The sequence below is a fragment of the Atractosteus spatula genome, chromosome 9, assembly GCF_055471065.1.
Source record: "Atractosteus spatula isolate fAtrSpa1 chromosome 9, fAtrSpa1.hap1, whole genome shotgun sequence".
NCBI lineage: Eukaryota > Metazoa > Chordata > Actinopteri > Semionotiformes > Lepisosteidae > Atractosteus > Atractosteus spatula.
Window position 1 is genome coordinate 14,671,267 of NC_142714.1, and position 27,685 is coordinate 14,698,951.

The 27,685-nt window shown below is 35.1% G+C and overlaps 1 protein-coding gene across 1 annotated transcript in view; it reads right to left on the bottom strand.

The window, feature by feature from the left end:
- Nucleotides 1–27,685, bottom strand: part of dph6 (diphthamine biosynthesis 6) — a 78,862-nt gene that overhangs the window by 25,858 nt on the left and 25,319 nt on the right. The window contains exons 6-12 of the mRNA XM_088925935.1: nt 23,748–23,809; nt 23,000–23,094; nt 21,289–21,382; nt 18,815–18,959; nt 16,972–17,103; nt 15,785–15,914; nt 10,814–10,988 (exon numbers count right to left, since the gene is read on the bottom strand). Of these exons, the coding sequence (XP_088782061.1) occupies nt 10,814–10,988; nt 15,785–15,914; nt 16,972–17,103; nt 18,815–18,959; nt 21,289–21,382; nt 23,000–23,094; nt 23,748–23,809 (833 nt within the window). The remainder of the gene's footprint in view (nt 1–10,813; nt 10,989–15,784; nt 15,915–16,971; nt 17,104–18,814; nt 18,960–21,288; nt 21,383–22,999; nt 23,095–23,747; nt 23,810–27,685) is intronic.

Genomic DNA, 27,685 nt, shown 5'->3' on the forward strand with positions numbered 1-27,685 from the left:
GCTGAAGGGCATGTTGTCTGATTGAATGATGGTGAAACTGTACCCTCAACCCCCTTTGCATTCCAAACCCAGCTGTGCCACCTCCTCCTTTCGAGTTCAAGGTACCGTTTTTACCTTCCACTACTGGAGTGCAACTAAGGTAAACCTTCGCAGACGAGTCCTTTCCACCTGTACATACTTCTGCTTTCAAACGCCTATGCAAACCTCTCGTATGCATGTTTTTATCTCAGTACTATGGGTGCTGCGCTGTGTAGGAGAATTTGCAATGAGTGATGTACGCTTCGTCTTTGCGATGCCTTCCACTGGCCTGTCAGGCTGTCACATTGGGCATGCAGCTCTCTGAGAAGAAAGCCTTCTCCTGCGTCGCTTTATGAAGCAATCACTTAGCTGATAGGACTCTGGCAATTTTGAGACTCGGGCACTTTGACATTACAAGGTTACATGACGCTGCCTGCTTGAAGCGAGTGGACAACCTGCAGAAGAAGAAAAAAATTCTCCTGGAGAGTAAGACAGAATTGGTGATAGTTCTTCATAGTCTCAGAAGGTGGCACTGTTACTTCATGGAAAAACATCCAAACCCAAAGACAGCAGGTCCTATCTTCATGCTGCAGTAAATACACATTTATCTTTTTAACAAACACCTTAAAGCTTCTTCAGGTATGTTTTTTGTCAGAAATTAATGCTGCTTCCATTGATAAAACCTCAGCAGAGCAGCAAAGGGAGATTAAATAATATGAGAAATGCTTCATATAATTTTATTCTTGTACAAACCGTTTTATTCCTTATCTTATTTACCTGGTGCATTCTTTCAAAAGCCACAAAAAGCATAAATAAAAAGTTATTTCAAGCGATTGTTTCAAACTTTCTCCTAATTACTGCACAAATGCACAATCAAGGCAACTAACAGTTAAGAGTTTCCCACTTCTTTCAAATTTATGATCAATCAATTTGTTCTTGATGTGCGGTTGAACAAATGTCTATGCTCTGATCATGAAGGGGAGTATTATTAGCATGAAATATACAGAATATTCAGCAAGACTACTTCAACTGTGGAACGCTTAATCCTTGCTAGCAACATACTGTATATGTATAATCCAATCCCTGCTTTATATTGTACTGCTTTGCTTCAACTACTAGATTCTAGTACTGTAATAATAAATATGCTTAGTTCTGATTTTGTTATTGCATTATATATTGTTGTAGTCTACTATTTTTTTATTAATGGATTTGAATGCAGGTCCTATGGATTGAGGTGACAGCATTCTATTATTTATATTATTTCAATTTGCAGCTTCCACCAAAGCACAGTGAAGAGATTTTAAAATACAAGTTTTCAAACAAAGCATATTAAAGGATTTTACAACCCTAAAATTTTTTTTCAGTATTTAGTAGCTATTATTGTGGTAACTAAATTAAACATTTATTAAATGTGTCTGTACGACATCCTCAGCGGAGCCGAGCTAGTACTTTTAGACAAAGATCCACACAGTCATTGCATTTTTTAGAACAACAGTTCATCTTTAGAAAAAGCCCAAACTGTACAGTATATAAAATACATCTAGACCATATGCCTGCTTAAATGGGAATGTTTTCATTATTCATTTATAATACAGTTCTACATCTGTAAAAGTGCTAAAATGACAACTCGTTATGAAAAATGGATGACCTAGGTTAAAAATTACAGCACAAACGAATCTTTCTATGAGAAATTAATGACAAATGTGTAACCTTTGAGTAAATGGAACATAAATGTTAACCCTTCAATAAGGCTCCAGACGCAAAACTCGCTCCGAATATAAAATCAAAGCCACCTGAAAGCAAATTTTAAAAATTACAGAGCAAAGAACAAAGAATTATGACTATTACCAAATTAGATATGTTTTATTAGTATGATATTGCTCTTTGTGAGACAAGTCTATATTTCTATTACTGTTTGAATATGAATTTATATTAACCTTTTCTATTTTTTCCATATATCATTTATTTTTCTAATACTGTTTATATAAACAATTGAAAATTAAAATTGCAATGGGAAAAAAACTGAACTTTTTACTTGCCAGAATCATTCTTCAATGTACTCTTAATTATTACAGGGCTCAGACAGTTAATTTATAAAGCAAGGTTTTCAATTTCCTCCATGTTTTTCTGTTAATCTTATCAACACTTAGCCATAGTCAGTCTGTCTTAACCCTTTCAGAAAAGATTTAAAAATATTTTTGCCCAACATTTTGCTTTTCTCCTGCCCTATGTGTTTGCCTACACTGTATTCATTGCCTGCAGTGCTGTCTACCTCCTGCTTCTGTCCATTCTTCGCTTGTCAGTACTGCTCTCTGCTCTCAACAGCAACAAACTTAACATTAAACCCCCAAATCCAGGTTAGTTATCACAGTGGCAGAAAGGTATGTGTGTCCCTCCTCTGGCAAAAAGATCTCACAACAAAAAGGGAAATTTTACACTAACATATTGCTCCAGTGCTTAAATGTATTACATTGAGAGTTTGCTATGTCTTCCATATTCATATATGAATACATTAGCATGTATAGTACAAAGTTTAAAATCCATAACTTTCAGAATTTTAACTTTTAATATTTATATAATATGCATATGTATATAATATGCAATATGTACTGTATGTATGCAATTTATTTTTAGAGATTTATGCTGTATCAATGTTTTCTTTAATTGTTGCTTTGAGAACAATATCTTTCATTTATGTCTTCTGGCAAGCAATTACAACACAAAGGTTTTAAAACTTCACTTTGGAAGAACCGGATTACACCGCTTCACCATCACAGAGCCATCACAACTGACAAAGTAAAGAATAAACATGCTTGCACACATTAGATATCACACAAAAAGAATCAGCTTTAATAGAAATTAAAGGCCACAAATTAATCTGTCATAGCTTGTTCATACATTTTGACTGTTACATTATGCATGTTTAATTTTTTTTCAGATGCACAGTTCAGTCTAATCCGATGGGTGAAAAGAGCCAATTTGAAAAGGACAAGAAGAACTAAAGTCATAATGTGCTGTGTTGAATCCAGAAACCACATATTGAGAGATCCAGATAACACTACACAGTTCTTCTGGGTAATGTCCAAAACTGAACTTCTCCTTTTCACCCAGCCAACAAAGGTGGCATCTCCCAAGTGTCTTCGGCAAAAGGGAAGCAATGGGTTTTTCATTCAGAAAAAGGCATCCCACTTTGAAGGTAGGCAACCTCTTACACCCTGAGGTGTAAGGTGAGTACTCCAGCTTTGGTCAAGGAAGGCACAAGGGGGCAATCCCCTTCCTTCCTGTGGCTTGTTGACATGTAGCAGGGCAGGCAAGCACCAATAATACATGAAGAGCTGTTCAGAGGCAATTAGGATCAGTTGTCAAGGCTGGGCCATTAATGAAGGAACATGTCAGAGTAGCTAGAGAATGCAGCGGCTGAGGGCAAGAAGGCGATTTAGTGTGACAGATCGAGTCCTTCCAATGTCCTCAGCAGTACATGCTAATACCAGCCCTAACAATGTTGTGTGGCAGTGTATAATGCGGCTAACATGGGCTTTGATTCAACAAAATGACTGCTGCCACTGCTGCTCTATTTCGCTCCAAATGTGGAGACGCAGAGCAAATCATTTTTCGTCTGGCCGTGCAGTTCGCCGCCCCATGCAAACGTCCTGATTGCAGCCGGCTTTTACTGTAGTGTCTGTGCTTCCCGTTCACGTAGATTAATATTTCAAGCACCGTCACTAAAACAACACTTAAAATCAGGAGCACAAAAACAAATTCTGGAAGTTCGGGCAACTACTTCTTTAAAAAAAAGATAGATAAATTTTTGTAAAAAATTTAGATATAATTTTTTTAACACTGTATATCTACTACATTTAATAGCAGATATAAGTATAAATGCTGATAATTTTACTTACCCTACAAACATTTTTACTGAAAAGCTGAGTTTAACGTGTGAATTAATTTTAATTAATTTAATTTGTGAATTTAATGCAGCATATAAGGTTTGGTAGGTTTAAGAGCTGGTGAGGCGACAGTCGAAGAGCTTTGGGTTTGAACAGTATGTAATATTAATTCTGTCAGGTTCAAACCTGCAAAAAAACTAATAAAAAATTACAAAAATCACCTCACACCTTATGAATAAAAGCCTCAATATGCTTTAAAGCAGCAGGTCCCACATGATGAGGAGGAATGCAGGTAGGGTCAGGCCAGGTACTAAATACCTCTGAGCATCCCTTACTGGACACCAGCACAAAAGAGCTATCTGTGTGGCATCTTTCATTTTGGTAAAATGAAATTCTGTGACCCTTTACTTTCTTGAAGAAATCTGAACACGCATGGGAGAAAAAAATTACATAACAAATGCTCGGCATTGCTCTTTTTATGGTATTGTAATCCATAAATGGAAAGGACCTTGCACTTCATCCAGCAATACAAAATTATTCCACTGGAACATATTTTAAGTCCTCTGGTTTTAAAGTATGTAGAGATGATTATGTTTAGTTCAAAATGATGCTTCATTTTTCTTCTGCTCAATTACCAAGGGTTTTTTTTCTATTACCAAAAATTATCATGTGTTCTTTTATTACTGCCGATAACATCCCTTCATTGTTTCGGCTCACAAGCTGTGTGGAGACACTACCCACTGTTCTTGCCTCCAGCACTTCATATTATTGGTGTATTATTTCATGCATGCCCCACTCTTTTATCAATTGCTTTTGAAGTAATGTTAATAGACTAGAAAATTGAGACATTTATGAAGTATAGGCAGTGTTTATGAAAAAATCCATAAAATATGACAATCGAGACAAGATGAAAGCGGTATTTTAATAGATTATGGCAAAGAGAGACAGTCAGAAACTGACAACTGATTCCTCAGAGATCAGTAATTTTTATGGGATTAATTTTGTTGTATTAAAAATGAAGTTAAACATCCTAATTAATCTATACACATTGCACCCCCTGAATACAACCTCATAGACCTCCTCAAGCTTTAGATGCCTTGGTTTTCTGGGCTAATTATTTCCCTCTGATAATTGAGGTGGATGCTTCCAGTGGAGGTTTCAGCTAAATAATTCTCTAAAAATTAACTATACACGCAGCTTTCATGGTAGTGATGTATTCTGCTAGAGTATAATATATCATCAATTAAACCGCCGTTTTCCTAATGGCATGATTTTGTTTTATTTTTGTATGAAAACTCCTATTAATCAAAAACAATTCCCCAGAAGCCTTTATCTCTGCCTTAAACCTTGTGAATTCACAAAGGAGGCCTACTTTCCTCAGCTAATGATGCTCCCTACAGGAGATACAATTTTACAGCTAGAAAATCCTGTTTTTCTGCATGAATTTAATCTTTTATTAGAGCATATGTGGGAAATGTATTGGCTAAGCTGTTTAACCTGATCCCTGAACCAGTCAGTGAAAAGGTCAATAACAGTCCATCTCGTTTTTTTTAATATAGTTAACCCAAATAAAAAAAAACAGATTATTCAAATTTCATTGAAGCAACAGACTGCTTTAGATCTGATGCTAATTGCAAATGTCAGATCCACTTTTCTCCAGAGTAAAGTCCACTTTGACAATTTTCAAAATCCAGTGCAAATTCAATAGCAAACTGGCTGAGGATTCCTTGACAATAGAGCTTGTCACTGCCAATTACATGAGTAAACAGGAACCAAGCCTCCCACCACTACCACCTTAAGCAACTTGATCAAGAAATACAATTTACAAAATTGGATCTGCAAGCAGCATTGGAATGTGTATTATGATCCTTGAAAGGAGGAATTGAACAGATTCAACATTACCAATGTGATTTAGCAGAACAGTCAAGATTTCAAACCCAGGCTTTGTGATTATGATGGTGCATGAGTGTGGGAAACATATTCACCAGGGATTTCTTTACAAGAATGGTTAGTGATAAAATCTACAATTCTTTAGCACCTGATGTATCAACCCCTTTTAATGTGGGAACCAAATTCCTTTGGCATGGTGTTTGATGTTTGAATAACATATTAAAATTCCCAAAATAAAAAAAAAATCAAACAATAAGAAAACCTGTATTTCTTCGGTGACAGGATAGTTCCCTTTAACTGTTTATGAAGTCCTTGAAGTCATTATGACTTCAATGCTGGTAATGTCGTAGAAATATTTATAAGAAATATTGTCTTAGATTTCTACACACATTATCTTTAGAAAGTACTCATTTTCCCAGTAACAGTAGATGATCACAGAATAATCTACAGGAATTTTCAACATATGTCCATGCAAACTTTCATTTTCTATATTTTTACAATTTTTCAATTTCATAGAATCTTAAAATATTTAGTTTATGCATAAGATGCAAATTAAAGGCAAAGATGAGCTACTGCATTTTTAAATGGTGGATTAAGATTCAGGATTTCACATTCCAAATTACAAACTGATTATAAAACCAATGACTTTTCACTAAAACAGGTTTTTAAATGCCACAATTGTTGCCATTTTCCATGAACTCAAATGCAGTACCTAGGCTTTAGATATATGTGAGCAGACATTTTGGTAATATTTTTTTAGAAACAATGTAGCCTGTGTTGGATATGAATTTTCTAACAGCAGGTCATCAGGCCCTGTTCACTGTTATGAGTGGAACCTCATAAACCAACTGTCTTTCTTAACAGGAAATATACATTAAAAAAAAAGACAGCAAAAATAAATTCTTGTTAAAGCTTGGGCTGAAAGTACAAAAAAGGTCACTGGTTTAACTAGGAAGGACACAACAAATAAAGGGGTCTGTTGTTATGACTATTACACATTTTTCCTACTTCAATCTATTACTTTTAACACTGTCACTGCAGGATTTTCAGAAATGAAAACTTTTAAACATTATAATTAATAACTCACAGACATATAACATTTCCTAAATATTTTAATACCCATTCAACACAGAATTGAAACAGAATCGAGCAAGGCATCTTTTGAATTTTTGGAATTTTTAAAATATTGAATATTGGCTATTTGAATATTTCAATTTATGATTGAGCAAATACATCAAACAGTTTTGGAATACAGTATACTGATCCAAGCAGTTAACCGATTTTCTTTTGAGACTGTCCTTTATTTCTTTTATTGATACACTGCACTTACACACATATGAAAACGTTTGACAGTATTAACTTGTGACATTAAAGCAACTCAGTCAATCTCTTAAATTCTGAGCAGCACTGTTACTGTATTTAAGCTTTTCATTGGAAATTAAGCACTTAATTAACCCGTATGTTTACCATATTTGCCAAACTCACAATCTTTAGATTCCAAAAACTGTTATAGCACTGGAAGGAAGTGAGTCCTGACATATCCTCATGGCAAACAGCCGTTACATAATTTATCTTTGATTTTTCTTGTTCGCTTTTATTGGGTATGGCTGAAGAAAAACAACTTTTTGAATAGAGGAAATGATTTCTGATATCTCAGATATATATTATCTAACCTTAATACATTTGTTTGAAATTTCCTCAGGTTAGAAAAATCACAGAACGTGAAGAGCCTTTCAATTAGGACGACTGCTTCACACTATTGTCCTACCAAATATCACAGACTTAAACAGAAAGACATACAATCATTTTTCATCGCTAATATTTAAAAACACTGTTGGCTCTTAGCACTCTAAGATTATGACACATTTTAAAAGTATGTATTTTGAAATGAAAATATTTTGGAAAATGCTAACATACACCCACCAGTTGATTTCGCTGGCCTATAATGCATTTGAACCCTTCAGCAACTGAACTGTAAAGGTTAACTAATTCTAAAAAATCACAGCAGATAATATTCTGTCATTGGGCCAAATAACATGACCGATAAATCAACAGTTTTAAAGCAATTACAAAAAGGTTAAACAGACAGTAACAACTAAAAGGTCTGGCATCCTTTCCAACATGTTCTCAAATACTGCTTAAGCTTAAAAATCAAGCTGGATTTCAAAGTTTTAAATACAAAATAAAATTCCAGCTTTCATTGCTGATGAAATCTGAACACTGTGTTACTAAACAGAGCTTCAGCTTCCAGATTACAAGAGGGAGGTTTGTTTTTTAATCTTCTACCACCAGAGAAAAAAAGTACTTATTTAATGATTATTTTTATTATGTTATTTGAGACAAAAACTCAAAGAGATTTAATATTCCGATTTCATTCACACACAGCACAAGGGTCAATAATCGTTTTCTTATGTTTTTCTTATAATAAATACAATTTCTTCAAAATCTAAAATGAGCTTTTGCAGATGAAAACCTTGAAGTGGCATTACAGCTGCTGCACATTAAAACTAAAAAGCACAATCTCATTAAGAACATGTCAGGGGAATTGACACATTTGCAGCATCGCAGCAGGAGGCTAATTGTTTCATATGTAAAACTGCACTTACATTAAGAAGTTGTTAACATAAATAAAATTTAAATTTAACTCATGGACTGCTGAAACATTATGTAATCAAACACAATAAGAACTATGAATTCATAGTTATTCATTAAAAAAAACATCCCTCCATTAGACATAAAGTGATACACACAATGATTTGCAAGAAAATGTTTTTTCAACATAAAAAATGTAGAAAGAGTGGATGCCATGCAGCCCATATTGCTTACATTTCCAGCAATTAAACAAATAGTGCTTTATGCAGTAATAAATAGTATCTAACAAAAAAAACACTTTCTCTTAAATTAACACACATTGGTGCTAAAACAGTCTTTTTTGCCCTTGAAGCATTTCTAAGATGACCTTTCTAGAAATAAGAAAAAGTTATCTAACAAACCGACATTGTCCCAAGAGCTCAAAAACAAATCCTAAGGATTCTCAAAAACAAGTCAAATAAAGTAACTGTAATTAAAAACAGTTCTCAATACATATGTGGATTTTTATAAACTTCATAACCAGGGCTAACCATATAGGATGCTTGGATGCTTGAGTAATCCATTATTTAAAAAAAATTCATTTCACCCACAAATCTCCAATTAAGAAACGTTTCACTTTTATATTCATAAAGTTTGCATGGCTTTAATAAGCTGACATTTTAAGCAGTGCAACATATGAATGATAATAACCTTATACCTCAGAGTAGGTAGATTATAAAATTGCAGTTGCAATCTAATGAGCATTTTAGAGTTCTTAAACTTTGCATCAGAACCAAGGGAAAAAGATAAGGATGACACCTGAACTGATGACGGTACCTTGTCTAGCTTAATAATCCTCTCTAGTAAATATCTCTAAAACCGCATATGAAGATATATTTTTACTTTTCTGAGATGTGTTATGTAACTTTGTTTTCATTAGAAATAGAGATTAAAAAGAAATCTTTCATACAGAAAATGTCTGGGGGTTTTACCCACAAAACTACTGATGAGTGTATAAAAGTAAATGCAGAAACCACTTTCTGAAAACATACCATAACCACAGGTAGTAAAATGCGAAAGCAAAGTACAATGCAAAAGACATGACACCATCTTTTAGTATAGCATCTTCGATTGGGCTATATACACCCTCCATTCCTCACCATACACGCTTGAGGCCACACCCTTGTGAGGTTAATACAGAGAATAATGTAAAACTGATCTGTAAAAACAAATCAGTACTCATAGTATCCTATGTTGGAATACATTCATATATCACAACCAAATCAGGGAAAACTCTTTCTGTTGGAGAGAAAATGTTGGTAACCCTCAAGATGGACATTAATATCCTCCTGACTGGGAATTTGATCACAATGGTAGTTTTGAAAACACTGCAGTGTCTAATAAATATATTTAATTATATTATAGAGTCACACACTCACTCACACACACACACACACACACACACACACACACAAGGAAGCAGTGTTGTCAAGGGAGACAACAATTTTCCTCATACAGCTTAAGAAAAAACATCAGGTCTGGCAGCAGTTATAACTGAAAGGATATAACTCAACGTTAGATCTTGTGAACATAGCTATCAATTGCTTCCTTATTGTGTGTGTCACTGAGCACCTGTAAGAATGAATACCTGAATTGGTTTAAACTTTTCAAACAACTGAGACAGTAAGAAAAACAGGAGTGACAGAACCACTGAAATCAGCAACAAAAAGGCAAATTGTGCATTAAAATATATAGTTAAGAGTGCAGAATGTAAATCAAGGGATGTAATGTTAAATCATACAAGGCACTAGTAGACCTCATTTAGAATATTGTATTGAATTTTCATTGCCAGGTAATGAAAAATATATTGCTGCTCTGTAACCAGTCCAGGGCAAGAGGAACTAGATACATTCCTGGGCTTCAAGGAATATCCTACTTTGACACACTAAACAAACAGAATCTTTTTAGTATTTAACAAAGCGGACTACAAGGGCACCAAATTCAATTATTCAAAATCTTCAAAGGCAACCAAAGCACTGAATCCCAGAATCAGAAATAAGAGGAAGTGGATTTAAAACCCAGAACAAAATGTATGTTTTTACACATGGGTGTGGGAGTCTAGAACAAGCTACTCAGCCACGTTATTGAAGCTCATACCCTGGCTTGTTACAAGAAGCAGCTAGATGAGGTCCTCAAATCCATTAGATACCAGCAACCAAACAAGACAAATGGCCTCTTATTTGCAATCTTTACTATGTTTTTAGTGCTATGTCCAGCAATTCACTACAGCCCTTTCATCTTCCTGAAAGTGGACCTGCTGACTCCTGTAGTATAATTTCAAGTACAACACTCATTATATATTTTAGTGATATACTGTATATTACTCTACATGAGAACCTGTCTTAGGCACATCTTAAAGATAGAAACATAGAAAACCATCCTCTTACCTTCACTGCCTGAGAGTAGGGTCCTATATTAGCTGGGGCCCAGTGTGAAATGCTTTGGATATGCATGACCTGCTTACATTGAAACATTGTATCTTCTGCAGGTACTTCACAATTATGAAGGAGACAGTCAATCTGGATTAACTCTTCTTCAGGTAAAGGGACTTCCACACAGACTCTTCAGTACCGATCATGGGAACAAAATACAACTGTTACTTCAATCTCTAAGAATGTAGACATGTTTTTCCCAATAAAACAAACTCCATCAATTAAGCTTTGTATTTAGAGTTCATTGTACCTTATATTTTGAATATTATTATTCTTATGTGTATTCAGGATTGAAAATACAAGGCACACAAAGGTATGTGGGTAGTTGGAAAGTTCTGTGCACTCATGATGATGAAGTAGGTTCCCAGGGTAACCTCATGACATAGCACGATAATGGGTTAATCAACAAGCTTCACCTATTTAAATGTATTAAATAAAGTTAAATTTCAACTTTTGACTCAAATTAAACGTTCAACTTTAATTATAACTCAGTTGTTTTCACAGATACAAATGATAACACAGTTCCTCTGAGAATTATATCTCATTAGCTATGGAGCCAAGCACCGACTCCCCAAAACTAAAGAGAAGAAAACCAGGAAATAGATTCTTTCCTCTCAGGCCACATTTGCAGACACCTCACCTTCCTGTGATGATTCACAAGGTAAACTACTAAACCCTGTGACACAGAGTTCTACCACAGAGATTTTGCCTCAGGGACTCTCTGAAAAACAGTCTCTTTACTGATGTCAAAGCTGTCTACACCACTCTGGGGACCATACAGTACTTGCTTTCGGAAGGTGGAGAAAAGTAAGCAGTACAGTACACTCAGTACTTCACAGTACAAAATCAGAGTCGCAACATCATCAGAGTTGGAGCTCATTGAAATCATGAGGTCTCATAGAATGTACAATGGTTCTGTACAGCAGGTCAAGCCTTGCATCTTAAACTTTAATATTCTTCACTATAATGACAAACAGCACGTCCTTGAGATGGACAGAGCATGACATGCACCACCTTGGTATGACAGGGACTCAGTGCTGCTCTTCCTTGGTTATTATTTCATTCTCACAGTACAGTGCAAAAATCTATTCACAAGCTTGGAAGGCAGAACTTCAATCACGTTGGCCCATTTATACTAAATGCTGTAGACTTTTCCTTGCACTGGCTCGTTTCAAAGAGTTCAAATAACAGTTCTAATTTAGCTTGAAACTGCTTTAAGTATAGGCTGCTATTGCTATTACACTCAGATGTGAACATTTGCGTGAAGGCCAATGATCAGACACTTAAGCTTCTTGATGGCACAATTTACTAACATACTTCCAATAATGTACAGTGCCTCTTTTGTGTTCTGTATCAGGTTCCCAAACAGCACAATACACTGTACACATGTACAGTGATGTCTTTAGATACCAAGAAGGCATTTAATGACCCATTTAAGAGAATTACCTATGGGCAGTTTTACAATACTTTGGTTTTGGCTATTCATTATCAATATAACTGAGTCAAAGAAATCGCCAGAGTCTGTTCTGGTGGGGTGTTCATGAGAGTTAACAACTATCACTATTATTGTATTTTCTGAGAACCAGTGACACATGTTACTAAAGGGGAACTGCACCGCTATTTTCATATTTTGGGATTAGAACGAATTAGCATTAGGGCTGGGCGATATGGCCAAAAACATTATCACGATAAAAAATTTCATATCAGTCGATATCGATAATTATCACGATAAATCTCAAATCATTATTTCTTTCAAGTTTAAAGGCAGATTTTTTCTCCTGAGTGAAAGTTGAAGAAACAGTTAATTGGAAAATTAAACAACTCTTTATTTTAAGAACACAACAAACACTTGCCAAACAGCAGAAACATTAAACAAATGAATAGAGAGTATTCAAGTCTTTTTTATGTCAAAATATGCATGAGTAAAATTTACAAAATAAATATCTTAATAGAAAAATTAAATACTGCAGTGTGATAAAACACACATAGAAGATGGTTCAGACAGACTGCGAAGTTTAAAGTGCTCTGTTTTATGTCTGATCGTAAAAAGCCAAAATATCTCCAAATTTCCAAAGTTGAATGACCTTTTCTGTTGACAATGTCATCGTCCTTCGAGCTGGTCGTTGGCAGCACTACATTTGCTTCAGTGTCGCTCATTTCTCCACTCTAACTACAATCCTGTCAGCCACCACCGTGTGGGTAAACAGCCCCACGTTAGCTGCCCGGTCTGCAACACGCACGCACACTCGCACAGTATTTTGTGCGCATGCGCATACCATGCGCAAAGCATAAACAGGTATATCGAACATTTATCGAACTTTTGTTAAATTTACATCTAGGAAAATTTTATCGCGATAATTATCATTATCGAATTATCGCCCAGCCCTAACTAGCATTGATAAGTGCATTTCAAACCACAATAAAAATAAATTGTACACAGTAATGTGTAAAACCTCCAATATACATCTCAAAACAGAAAACATTTCCAGCCATGCGCAGTGCCATATTCTGCTAAAAAGACATTTATACAAGTGATGGCATTTTATGTACCCTACACTTTGCTCAACCCTTTCTTTCTATGTGGTGCCATGGGATAATGCTTTACTTCCTTTAAAGAGCAAACCAACTAAACATGTTTTAAATATTTGCATAGAATATATGCAATATCAAACCAGCAGCTGTACATGAAGATCACATTCTGTCACAGATGCACTCAATATATATCAGAGATCTAAGTAAACATGGTTTGGGAGTGTCCTGTTTGTTTAATTAATGTGATTTCGGATGTGACTGTGTTGCTGACCCTTTGACGATTGCTCATTTTAAATAATAATTTAAAATATTTTCTATTTCTGTGAGCTCCTATTATTTGAAGGTATTTTTTAGGCATCCAAGTAGTGAATTTGGGCGTTTATATTACCTATATATATATAAAGTACATCTCAATTTAAACAAATGACTTATTTTAAACTAGTTACTCCTGTCCCCTAATTAAGAGCATGTAATTTTGACAACTCATTAAAATCTTAAACAACTTTGAGTTTCAGACAACATGCAAGTACACACATATTTAATGATACTATTTATCTGTAGAACTCAACGTTCTACGAATAATTAAAACTGCAAAACACACTGGAGGCTTAAAAAGGTTAAAAATAAGTTGGAAAAATGAAGTGCACGACAGCTTCAGGAACTGTTCAAAAACTACTTGGCCAATTAACTTCAAACTTAATTAGTAGGATTCTAGTACCAAAAGGATGGATATGTGAGAAAATGAGGTGCCTTCATATTCCAAAATGGCCACCTCTCGATCATTTTTATTCTTTGTAGTCATATACTGCTCATAACACTATTGGGGAATTTAGCTTTTAACATGTTATCACTGTAGAGATCATACCATTAACATCTGATATTTAGTCATTCCCGAGCAAAACAAGATGGCGGCAAGGCTGCCATTTTGGTAAATGCTAAATAATTTAAACAAGATGCATTTTATCAGTAGCTAAAGCTGCACCTCACAAAATGCTGTGATAATTGTCGTGCTCAAACCAGGTCCACAGTTGGCTGAAACAAGGCTTCTGCTCCTGTTCAAGAATTATCCAAACTCAATTGTTAGCATTTTAATGGCAATGCAATTCAAACCTGGAAAAATAAGGTTTCTGAATAATTTCGAGTGGCCACCTGAGCACTATATGCATCCCCCCTTGCAAACAGTTCTTGTTCAAAGGTTGTCTAACCAATTAATTTCAAACATGATAGGTGTGATTTTATGTGACAATCATTTTAAATATGCAATATGATGTTTATGTGTGAATCAAGACAGCTGCCTGACCACCAGGCTGACTTCTGTCTTCTTCTGTACCACTTCTGTACCACTGCACTGGTTGAACTGAAATTTGAGAGGTTTCATCAACATTCAAACTTAAGACATGCACCGCATATATTGTGACAATACATTTTATACCCACACCTGTCTGGACCCTGTGACACAACCTGGCCATAAGGTGTTGGCCAATTAACCTCAAACATCTTTTTTGAATAGTAAGCCACTGTTTACCATTTTTTAGTTTGTGTTTGTTGATTTGCTTGGAGTTTGAAAATAAGGATAAAAAAGAACAGATTGGGTATACCCTGTATTTGTTGTTATAATAATAACAGTAATTGCTTACACTTATATAGCGCTTTTCTGGACACTCCACTCAAAGCGCTTTACAGGTAATGGGGACTCCCCTCCACCACCACCACCATGTGCAGCATCCACCTGGATGATGTGATGGCAGCCATAGTGCGCCAGAATGCTTACCACACATCAGCTATCAGTGGGGAGGATAGCAGAGTAATGAAGCCAATTCATAGATGGGGATTATTAGGAGGCTATGATTGGTAAGGGCCAATGGGAAATTTGGTCAGGATTCTCTTTTTGTGAAACGCCCTGGGATTTTTAATGACCAGAGAGTCAGGACCTCGGTTTTACATCTCATCCGAAGGACGGCGCCTGTTTACAGTATAGTGTCCCCGTCCCAGAAGGTCTCCCATCCAGGTACTGACTAGGCTCAAACCTGCTTTGCTTCAGTGGGTTGCCATTTGTGAGTTGCAGAGTGAAATGGCTGCTGTTATGGACACATGATTGAATTAATTCATGGTATTAACTGAATGAAAAAAGAAAATGTGGATGGGCAAACTACTAGCAGCTAATTCAACAAGATGAGCTTAATAAAATGATCTATCTCATTGATTACTTATACTTAAGTCCTTATATACAGCAATTGGAAGAATGTCTTTCTCAAGACATACATGTTTCTCTACACAGGATTTTTCCCAAATGTATTTACTTGGTGGTGTTTCTGACAATGTTTTCTGAGATTGTAAATTAGACCCTGTGCCGTTTTTTCCAGATCAGTTAACATTGTGCATAAAACAACATACCTGGCAGGAGGATTTACATCAAAATAGGACTGGTACACAGTGTTAACTGCACTGAAGTAAACAATGCTCTTCACATACAAGTGAACCAAAACAATATTCTTTAGATGAAATCCTCTCTCTTCCAGTTTACCTGCAACAACAACAAACAACAACTGTTTTACTAATGGAATAATCATTAAATATACCTCTATCCAAGCCAGTTCTCATACATACATAGTGCTAATAAATAACATGTTTATGTCTAACATCACATGTCACATTAACATCACATGTTTTTGTTTATCAGAAACTAAGGATGATGAATTTTAGTGACTTGTTAACAGGTATTTATCCAAAAAATGTATCCAAATAAAATTCTGTAGTAGCTTTACCCTATAGATACAAAAATAGTAAGATATATTAGTAGATACAATAGACCATTTCTATACCTCAATACCACAAGCTACCAAAATGTGGCACTTTATAAAATATTGATATGTTTAACATTGTCTCTGTACAGTCTGTACAAAATCACAAAAATGAGATGATAAACATTAAATATGCTTTTCATCTTTCGCCCTGTTTTTTTTAAAAAGAGTCTCTGCTAAAACATGCACTTTTTAAGCTCTGCAGGCAAAAAAGAATCTTGCACTGTGTGTTTTGAAGAAGCAGTTTCACTTCTCTTAGACTTAATTTGAAGTGTCTGTCCTCATTTTACAATCGCAATACTGCATTTCTGATCGACAGGGTCCCTGACATGTTTGCTATTGCCTCAAACTTTAAAAGAGCATTCCTAAACAAAGCACTCCTTTTCTTCTACTGGATCTCTAAAATGTGTTTTGCCAACACAACAAGAAGACATAAAAGCTACTTGTGAACAAAGGGGCTTCCCTTATTCAGAATTGGCTCTGATAAGTGCTGAACCTTTAAAAAAGGCTACAAGTAACCTTTTGAAGTAACAGCTTTTTTCAATTCCACTGTTGTAAAAGTCATCTAAAGCTGTCTTTTCTGGAACTCGTAAAAGTTGCAATCCTTATTTGATCAGAGTCAAAGTGGATTATACAAGTTTTTGCAGCGAGATGGTGTTAATGATGAAGTGCAACAGTTTGGAAGATGATTTTTATTATTCATGAGAAAGAAGACATATCTAAAATGCATTTGAAGATGGAGTCACCACTTTGCTACCTCCTACTCTCTTTCCAGCCTACCTTGTAGCACCAAGAAAGCATTCCTAGTTTGATCCTCCACACTTGCATCCTCATGGCCAACTGAAACACCAGAAATGCCACAAATCCACTGATAGCCAAGCTTAGTTCTTCCTGAACAAGAACAAAGGTCTCCTTTCAAAATAGAGAAACACAGTTGTTAATATTAATGTGAAAGTCACAGTATCTTTATTCTCAATTAAGGCTATCTCAACTTTTGAAGCTAATTTTTCTTAAATTGAAATTGCTAACAGAAAAAAACAGTATTTTAATTCAAAATGTCCTGTAAATACATATACATAATAATTAGGTTTCTAATCAGTGAAAACCTATAGTGATTTTAAATTAAAAACATGTTTTCCAACTTTTGAAATTGCTTAGCGTTAAAGATCGGACAGCTAAGCAACCTTACACTAAGCAGTTTTATTGGAATAGATTAAATCGGTGACAAACATAGGTGTTCCGCGTCAACAAAGATGGCAGCCAGACTAATCCATTAGAAAACTCATTCAAAAACTTACAAACCACTGCACCTGAAAAGGTGCTATGTTAATTTTTACAATTGCAATTGGTCATAAACCATTATCTAAATGTAGTGCATCATGTTCACTGTTGCTGCTTAAAAACGGTTTAATCAGTTAACTCTGAATGTTAAGTATAATTATAGCACCATGGCAATGAATATGTGAAAACGGGGTTCTCAAGTAAACCATGGCGGCTGCCTAACTTCCATTGTCTAGCCGAGACTTATAACTATTGTGCTGCATCATGCCTGTAGCCATTTAACTCAACACATGATAAGTATCATTCTACTAATATTACAGATAACACATAGTCTAACAGGTTTCATGCACGAAGCACAATAACTGCTATCCTGATTGATTTGAAATTCGGGACATTTCAACACACAAGGACCTGTTAAAGGTTTGCATCTCCAAAGCAGCTGTGACACTTTTCAAACACACAGCAGGTGACTGCTTGCTAGGCACTACCTGCTCTTATTCAAAAATAATAATAATAATTCCTCGGCCAAGGAACTCCAAATTTGCTTCTAGTTTCCCATTTGCTTACTCGTAGTTCACTCACAATGTGGGTCAGGATTTGCTAAGAAGCCTTAAAAATGGTTCTACTTTTCTAATTCCCGTATATATTTGTTATTTCTCAATGCAAATTTGTGTCAGTTTTCTACAGATATAATTATGTCTTGTAGGTCATGTAATTTGCTTTAGATTTTGCTTTCAATACATAGACCTTTTTTTCACAAAAACTCACTTATTACCACTGAAAAAATGTTTTTTTTATCTCTACACAATGACTCAGAGCAGTTATCTGTACAGTGCAACACACATATAAAACCTCAATAAAAAATAACAATTTAATCACCCAAAGACACATTAATAACATGATAGTGTGTAGCTTTTTCAACATCCCAAAATTCGAATTAAATATGTATGGCTTATAAAGGAGATGGAAAATAGTTATACTACAGCTGCCTCATTTCCTTCTGTATGACCACTGTGGGCACTCAGCTCTCTAATTGTGGGTGCAAAGCATTAGAAATCACCGGTCTAGGGTAACCATTAAATACAGTAAAGGGGCAAACGCATAACGCATGACTAACAAACTTAACCAAAGACTGAGGTCAAATGAAATTACATACAATTTTCATGGCAAGTCCCGTAAGTGATTTCAATTACAATTTCAAATTTTATTTTCAGATTCTGGCATTGGTAAGGAAAACTGTATACGTCTTAGTGAGTTTAATTCCTTTTGACACCAAGCCTGACTTAAACTCTGCCCTCTAAGTAAATATGATGATACATGACTTCTTAAGAAAAAGTCTTACCATAGTCCAATAGACCTCTACTGTATGTATCTGTTGAAATCCTTTCTAGGGGCTCCAGAACTTCATCTTCCACACTGTCTGTGATGTTGTCAATATTGCTTAGACATGGACAACCACCAAAAGGAACTGAAGCAGGCAATGGACTCTGAATAAATTGGAACACAATAAGGAAAAAATAGTTCAATGGATTTACCAAGCCGCAGAGCTTGGCTTGAAGTACACCAGAGCATTTGAAGCATAATTTAACTGCATCGTAAGACTATGACATTCCCCTAAAAAATTGCCAGTCTATTTATATTAATAGCTTTCAAAATGCAATATTTCTACCATATTGATGTCACCACCCTTCTATATCAATGCAAAATACTGCAAAGTGCCTAAATGTAGATCATCATACCAACAGACACTATATATTCATCAGTTATAAATAAGTCTGGGCCATAGTTGTCTGACACGGTGAATCTGATTACCTCAGCGGCAATTTCAGACTCCAACACTTTCCGTACATGTTCTGAAATGATAGTCTTGAACTACACATTTTTGCTCATTTGCCTTTTTTCTCCGTGCATTCACATTCTAAACAAAATCTTGCCAGTGCTGATTTTTTTTTCTCTTGTGCTGTCAACTGCAGTTGCCCATGTGATAATCACATTAATTATACCACGAACCTCATTGCAACATACAAAATAGCTTGACTACCATTAAGGGAGGGCAAATTATACTACTTTTTTTTCCATTTCCTCAAGTTATATTGTCAGGTCAGATCTATCAGATTGAAAGAAAGCTGTTTGGACTGTTTTTAAGGGGAGGTTCCCCCTTGTGCCTCGTGCCCTAGTTGAGGGAATCACCATTCGCTACAGACTCACTGCTGGAGGGAGCAGAGCTGCCAGTTAAACTCTCCAACAGCCCCTTCCTGCCAGTGGCTGCTACCGCTTCTCAGTCACCTCAGAGGCTCGCTGTATAGTAACAAAGCTATGTTTCTGCTTCTTTAATTTTATAGCTCTGTTGTTTATTAAATATACTTTTAGGACTATGTTTGTACTAAGTTCCAAGTGTCCATACAGTCTAATTTTTTTCCCCAATTGCTGTGGGAAATCTGAATGTTCTTATTTAGGATCTTTCTTCTATATTTTGGGAAGACACCTCTGTTTGACCTAGTACAGGTCACAGTACTAGCCATAGTGTTTTATAAAGGTCACACATACAATATGCCCCTCCTAGGACAAGAGACACATTATTAATGACTGCTTCTAAGATACAGTATTGAGCAAAAAGAGAGATGATGCCCTTCTTTCAGCATGAGATGATTCGGAAAAAGTAGCTGAGTTGAGTTTTCCCAAATTAGAGCAACAAGAATGCTGCTTCAGCAGATTACAACCCCACAATACAACTGAGGACTTACTATATGAACATACAGTACCCAATAATAACAATAATTATAAAGCATTCAAAAAGCTTGTAAAAACAATAAAACCAACAATACATCAATTAGGGTTTAATTATTCGTTTTAATATGAGATGGCCATTGAGAGGATAAGGGTGAAATACAAGGCTTAAGCCTTTCTTGTGGTTTACATTATATCTCTGTGAACACGCCCCTGATGATATTCCTTGTTTAGCATAACATAAAAATAACAACTACCCAGCTGTACGATCAGCTAAAGCAACAGAGAACACATATACCAAATTTTAAATTCCTTCATAATTTTGACCAATTGGAGCAGCCCTTCAAGTTGAATTTGTTCCATCTGAAGGGCCAGAATAACCTTTTCCACTAATTCCTCTAGTGACAGTGTCATTCAGGGTGTGGTGACATGGTTATCCAAGGCAATCCTGACTACCTGAATCCAAAGTGCCTTAATTTGACAAGACATGTTTATTAAATCAGGCTTAGTCCGAGGCACAAGTGAATATTGCAGATGTCAAAGTAGAACAACCGAGGACATAAAAAACCCCTGCAGATCTGCTTCATTATGTGTTCCTTTTTCACTGAACAAGTAGAAAATTCTCAACCATTATCTGGCACATAAACACAAAGGTTTTCTAACGTTTTCACCAATTTTAAAACTAGCAATTTACTTTTATGAACACTTTCAAATGTATTCAAGGCAGCTCATTTTCATTTATCTTTATTAACTGTAAACCCCACAATAAACTTCTGCTCTTTGCTATGTCATTAAAATATCTTTCAAGCTTTTTTGACATTCATAAAAGAATAGAAATAATTACAAGATAATATAATGAGAAACACTGAAAAACAGCCTATTTCTTTAGCAATCCATGATAAATCTAACATTCGACTTTCAGCTAGATTTCTAGTTCAATAAATTAAATTACTAATTTTCGAAGTTACAAGAAGATACCATAGATGATGGTCAATCAGTATCTTTTTGTTATCACACAGTCAAACATTATACCAGGAACACAACAATTCTCCATAATTTACTTTCCAGAAAGGACAAAATGATACTTACATTCACTTTATCTTCTAGATGCATTTTTGAAAACCGTAGATAGCCAACTGGTGCAAAAGCATCTGCTGAATGGACAACAGCTTCCATTGAATCTCTAGAGTAAAGAATGAATTACATTAATTTGGGAAGAGGCAAACCTTTTCTCTACTTTTACCGTGTTGGCGCTAAATTTATAAAATCCTGCAGGTTTCCCATAGAAAAATATTTAGGGCAAGTGTAACCTACTGCAGTACTATATTTATATCTTGGGTTTATAAAGAAGCAGCATTAATGAGTGTGTTTCAAACCACAATGAAAGTAAATTGTACACAGTAATGTGTTAAACCTTCAATTCACATCACAAAATACACAAAATCTCCCGGTATGCGCATTGCCATGTTGTGTGATTCAGAATGAGGCAACCAAACTTCCAGTGACATAATGTGGCCTTCTTACATTGTAAACAAGCAGGCTTGTGAATACAGCTCTTTTAATCCAATAGAAATATTAATCTCGACTTCGAGACAGTTTTGCCGACAAACACTACGTAATTGTTAATATGTAGATCACGCTGTAACATTTCTGCAGTGAAATGTTTGCTGCACAACCTGTACTTATTCACTCGTACATCGCACTACATCAGTCCCTATAGTGACCAGTGAGCAGAAAGGGCCGCATCACACTCTCAGTCTTGTCCGTAGCAAAACCAGGGATTTGTGATGAAACAAATAATTAGTCATTTCACAAAGTTTACGATTTTGTTTACGATCAGAATTTGTAAATTTTTAAATTTTTGCAATGCCATCAATCAGTTTATTTTTTTACCAAGATTTAAGAACCGGTCTGAGAAATTGGGACTGCATGTTTTGTTTAACATTCGTCCACCACCCCACGCCTGTCTATCTAGCTAACTAGTAGATTACAGTACTAGCTTGTGAACTCTTATTACCGTAACTAGACAATATTATCCTGAACAAGGAATTATTTGACCACAACATCTAATTTGATTTTACAGAATCCATCAAAGATGTAGGCTACCCATGATGTAGCCTGAAGAAGAGCTTTGTGCTTAAAAAACACATTGCCATTTGCTATTTTCTGAGTGCATCAAGCCATGATTGTGGGGTTTTTTCTATTGAGGCACTGTTCATTATTTTGCACTTAATAAGGCAATAATACTATTTTCACTTTGAAATTAGTATTATTTTCTTTTTAATACTTTTTTATTATTCTTTAGAGATGATGTCTCTCACACAAATTTCACAAGCCTCAAAGGGACACATTGGATAATTAACAGAATGGTAAGACTTTACAGCTATTTCAAAACTTTACAGTGATGACTTCAGTTTTGTATATCAACTTAGTCTTGATACAAATACTTGATATTTTCAGACCTAGGCGTGAAACCGTGAGATTCAGTCTCATTGTGAGACTCACACCAAATGTTATGTGATTGCATACCATCACAGCTGCAGGCTGGCAAATGATGTTGTGGTGTATAACAATAAAACAGTATTTCAATACGGATTCTTGTGTATATTTTGTAGTCATTCACAGATTTGTTTGGCCAGAAGGCATAGATTCTTGGCAAGGTGGCCCATCTAGCATGTATACAACTATGAAAAACCATGGATTGGTAACACAAATAACTTACAGGCTTAGTTAAAAATATTTTCTTACTACAATATATAATACTAAATAGGTTATAGTGGAGAATAAGAGGTTTACTTACATGACAATTTTTTTCTTAAACAAAGGGCAGTCCAAGGTAAATGTTTCATACTCTCCACCCTCACCACAAACATGAACACCATACTTCTTGGAAAGCTAATTCAAAAACAACGGAAAGGAATGGATACTGTTGAATCACAATGTTAGCCTTCAGCAAGATGATGAACAGCAGGGACAGCTGAGAACTTGGAATTTTCAACTGAACTTTAAAGGTAAAAAACCCATGATACAGCAGGATACTATGGTGCACATTTTGGGTAGTTTATTACTAGGCATAATTAAATGCGTTATCAACCTAAAAAATAAAAAAAATACTAAAGCTCTTACACTAAGGCATTATATTCAACCTAGGATGGTTTATACCAAGTATTTATCACATCAAGTGTGTTTTAAAAAAGAAAGTGATTATAAAACAAAGTTCATACTTCTAAGCTACACACGCCTCTGTCAAAGACGTTTTCAAAAAAAGTGTTACAGATCATACAGTTTATTTGGCTTGTTTGTTAAACAATGATTTTGAATGTAAAGTATCTAAATTTGTAGTAGAGGTTAATGTTTAATTTACACTGAAGTATAGTGTTGTTTTGTGCTGTTTAGGCATTTTGTAAAAGACATAGAATATACATTATATGATTTACATTTCCCCTTTAATAAGGCTTCATAAACAAGTAAAGTTTCCAGAAAGAGGCAAATGTTTGTCTCCATTAAGGGTGGACAGGAAGCGAACAATACCAAAATGTATCACCAACCTGTTTAAGATGTGGTTCCATTTCACCCAGTGTTTTTCCCAAATGTTTATCAGGATCAAGACCTGACAAAAACAGAGGAAAATGTCTGAGACTGAACCACTGATTGGAGAAAATCTGAAATCAGATTTTTAGAATTTCTGTCACCAAACACCCTCCTTCCCATAGATATTTTAGGTCCTATCTATTTATTTGACTTTATAAATTGTATACACAAATCTCTTTTTATAAGGTTAACAGTTTTCAGTTGTGCTGAAAAGTGAACCCTGATTTGTTTCTTTGTGAATATAAACTGGAAAGACCTTGTTTATTTATCTTTGCCCTTAAACCGTAGAGGGAAATGACTCAGAGCCTGCAGATGTTTATGGCAGCTAGCTGCTGGAATGAAATTTCAGCTCTGAATCCTGCAGCCTAGCTCTGACTAAGGTCTCAACAGAATGCCTCCAGTCTTGCCAAATCTCCAGAAAATTCCCGAACGACCTTTGGTAGAAAAGACAGCTTTGCTTACCTTAGAACTCTGTCATAGAATAATTGTAGATAAACTAAATCTTTGCAGAGTTGCTTAGTGCGTTAACAGGCACGAAATACATTCTTAAATGTAGATCCGTATAATCAAATGTATTTTTTAATCTTATACCGTTCCTGAAATCTTTCTTAATATCTATTTATTTCACTTTATAATGAATGAGACCTATTAGACCCACTAGGAACTACCCAGCACTATATAGAAGTATTAATTCTATTCTATAATATAGAACTGTTTGGAATCAACTTTGAATTCAAGTGTCCTGAGCAAGTGAAAAGCAGCTGCAGTTTATAAACACTGAACTTAAAAAAAAGCCACATAGCCAATGTGAACAAAATGCATTAAACAGTGACACATCTTTGGCAGAAGAAAAAAAACTTTACACAGAAAAACACTGCACAGATAAAAAAAACTGGTTAAAAATTTGCTGGTTCAATACAATTATATAAAGCTTCCCAGGACAATGTTGAAAGTTTGTTGCAGTAACAATACTGACTTTATAAGACAATATCTATCTTTTGTTCCAACAGAGCCTTTTTTTAAGGGATTTGCAGCAAGATTAATAATTTACCACTTGATAATTAGTTTTGGGTGGGAAACTCAAATACAGTATATATATATTAAAGTGGCCATTTTTCATTTTCTTTCTTCACAAAGGAACATTTTCAGCACTATTCTTTCAAGACACTGTCAATGGAGCTTAAGTCAGAAAACTATAATGCTTCTCTGTGTAGCCCTGTGCTTACTCATGCATTACAGTTTTGCATCAACTCAACAGCATGACTGGGCGAGCTGGTGTACTGATCAAAGACTGACAAAGCCAAAACCTGCAGCAAAATTACATCAATTGCTATTTTGGTTTCGCACATCCAAGTGCAACGTGCCTTTTCAGAATCGGTAATGTGCTATACAAGTTGTTTGTAAGACTCTCTTTTTTTCAAAATGAAATGTACATTGTACAGTGGTGAAAAGACCTGTTTTACTTTTCTTTGTTGGTGTCTCATAGGTTATCCTCTGGGAAATGTGCGTTTTTCTGTGTTTCAAATATACAACAGAAGTAATTCAAGGCTCTGTTCAGTTCAGTTTACAATGTTGTAGCTGCAGCAGTTTGTGCAGTTGAGCACAAGCTGGATGAAGCCCAACCCTCAGCCCAGGGGAGAAGCTTAATTAGTGTGAGAATATCTAATCTTGACATCTCTTCATCTTAACCCAATACACAGGTAATAAGGAGAAGGCATTAAAATTCAATTCAATGTAATGTCCTTTTTAATTAATCATGCCTTTAATGAATTTTAATGATTGGTTCAAATTGCTATAAGGACATTGATGCTTAATATGCTTGCAAATGTAATTTGTTTAAATAAATTATAAGGTTTTATACATACTTGAGCCAGTATGATAAATTTGGCTACATACAGTATGTGTATATATGTAGATACATACAGTATGTGGTGGCAGAAGCTGTAGTTTACCAATTAGTAACAGAAGTACTAATGCACAGAAAATGTAGCTTTTTTTAAGACAAGAACAACACTTTTGCAGTACTAGATGGCATTTTAAAAGAAATAATGTAAGTATTTTGTGATTAAATACACACTACAGTTTTCATCCTTTTCTTTATCCTTAACTCAAAACTTGGAGCAAACATACAGTTAAATAGCCCTATAAAATTGTTAGTTAGTATTGACATACAGTAGATCGTTTGGCATAAATGTATTTTCCATGGAGAACTATGTAAAAATAAAGTAACAGTGAAGTCATCTTCTTACGATGTTGTTCTGCATGTCAAATAACTGTTTCCCCCAGAAAAGCTCCTTCCTCTTAAACATCCTTTTAAACTAAAGTCTGTTGTCTACAGGGACATGAGCAAAATTAGAACTTTGTGTCAGAAAATAATTGTAGTACTGACATTCTTAAACTACCAGTTTTATGGTGTGATCCTCTCACCCTGTACTCATTTACATGATCTTCACATCAAGCTTCTTCGAAACCTGTTTTACAACCTGCCCTAAACCCAATTACCTAACCTCATTATGCCACATTAAGCCTAAATAATCCTGTTGAAATGAGCCATTTGTCTGCCTCAAAGGACAGTTTTTGTGCACTTTGGAAATCCAGGTCTATGAAACAAAAAGAATCACTTGCCTTTAAAAGGATTCCATCATGTATTATCCTATAAAACAGCAATTAAATTCAGTGAACTTTCAAAACCAAGAGACAGACTGTACAGAAATGGTTTTGAGGTCCCCTTTCTGCAAATTAAATTACATGGTGGGATTAGAATTAGAAGAACATGTCAGAACACCTTTACTGGACATCCCTGCTTTTCTTTGGGGGTCTCAGTTTCTTCTAACACTGTTTTTTTGTTAATGAAAACAAAACGTTTAACACCAAAAATGTGAATACAGCTAATTACACATGACATGCAGCTGCAGTCTTTACAATCTGTTTTAGCTTTTAAAATGTTGAAGTGTATAACAATTTATGAAATCAAGTATACAAGACAGCTAAGAAGTAAAATGCTGTGTATTTTGCTGGAACTGAGAAATAATGACAATGACAATCCTAGCCTAAATCTTCAAAGGAAATTAGTTGAAAGCAGCAGGTTACATGCTATTAACCAAAAATTAACTGTACAAAAATTAGTGTAATAGAAACTATATTCATGTTAAGTCCTTAGATTGATTCACACTTCATAACCTCCTAGATATTGTTTTATGGAAAATAAAAATGACTTAAAAATGTCAAGTAATGTGCACCTTATTCGTGGATAATTTTATGATAGAATATGATGGATATGGTTTAAAACTACACTCTAAAATGTAAATCAGACATTTTTAAATGACTATGGCAAAAACAAAAAGGACTGTCAGTTTGCAAAGGCTAAGTCAGACATAAAAACTAATAAAATGTACTAAATTTTACCTATACGATAGCAGTCAGTCCCAGTACTGAAAAATCACCCTTTTGCAAGTCCTTTTTTCAGCTGGTACAAAATCTGATAGACAGCTTTAATCCCCTGTCTGCACAAAAGGAAATAAATCAGATTTGTGATGTGTAACAATTAAGCTTTAAAATGGATGAAATAAATACTTCCATCTGTAAAGCAAACTAATTTAGTCTTATAATGCAAGGCAGAAAACGCCTCACTGATAAAAATAACATTTTAAAACTACAAAATTTGAAGGATGTAAAGTAACAAGAAAAGATAAGATTAAGGTTTAGGTTTATGTCAATTTGGTCAAAGGCCTTATCTTCATTCTAGTACTATGTATAGTGTAAGAAGTGATTAACTCAAAGTGCTGGCATCCAAAAACCAATCTTTTTTGTTCCATTGAATACAAATTAGTGCAATTATAACCTTATAAGATCGATATCTCCCAGTTCTACAAGGACTTTACCACTGTGAAATGGC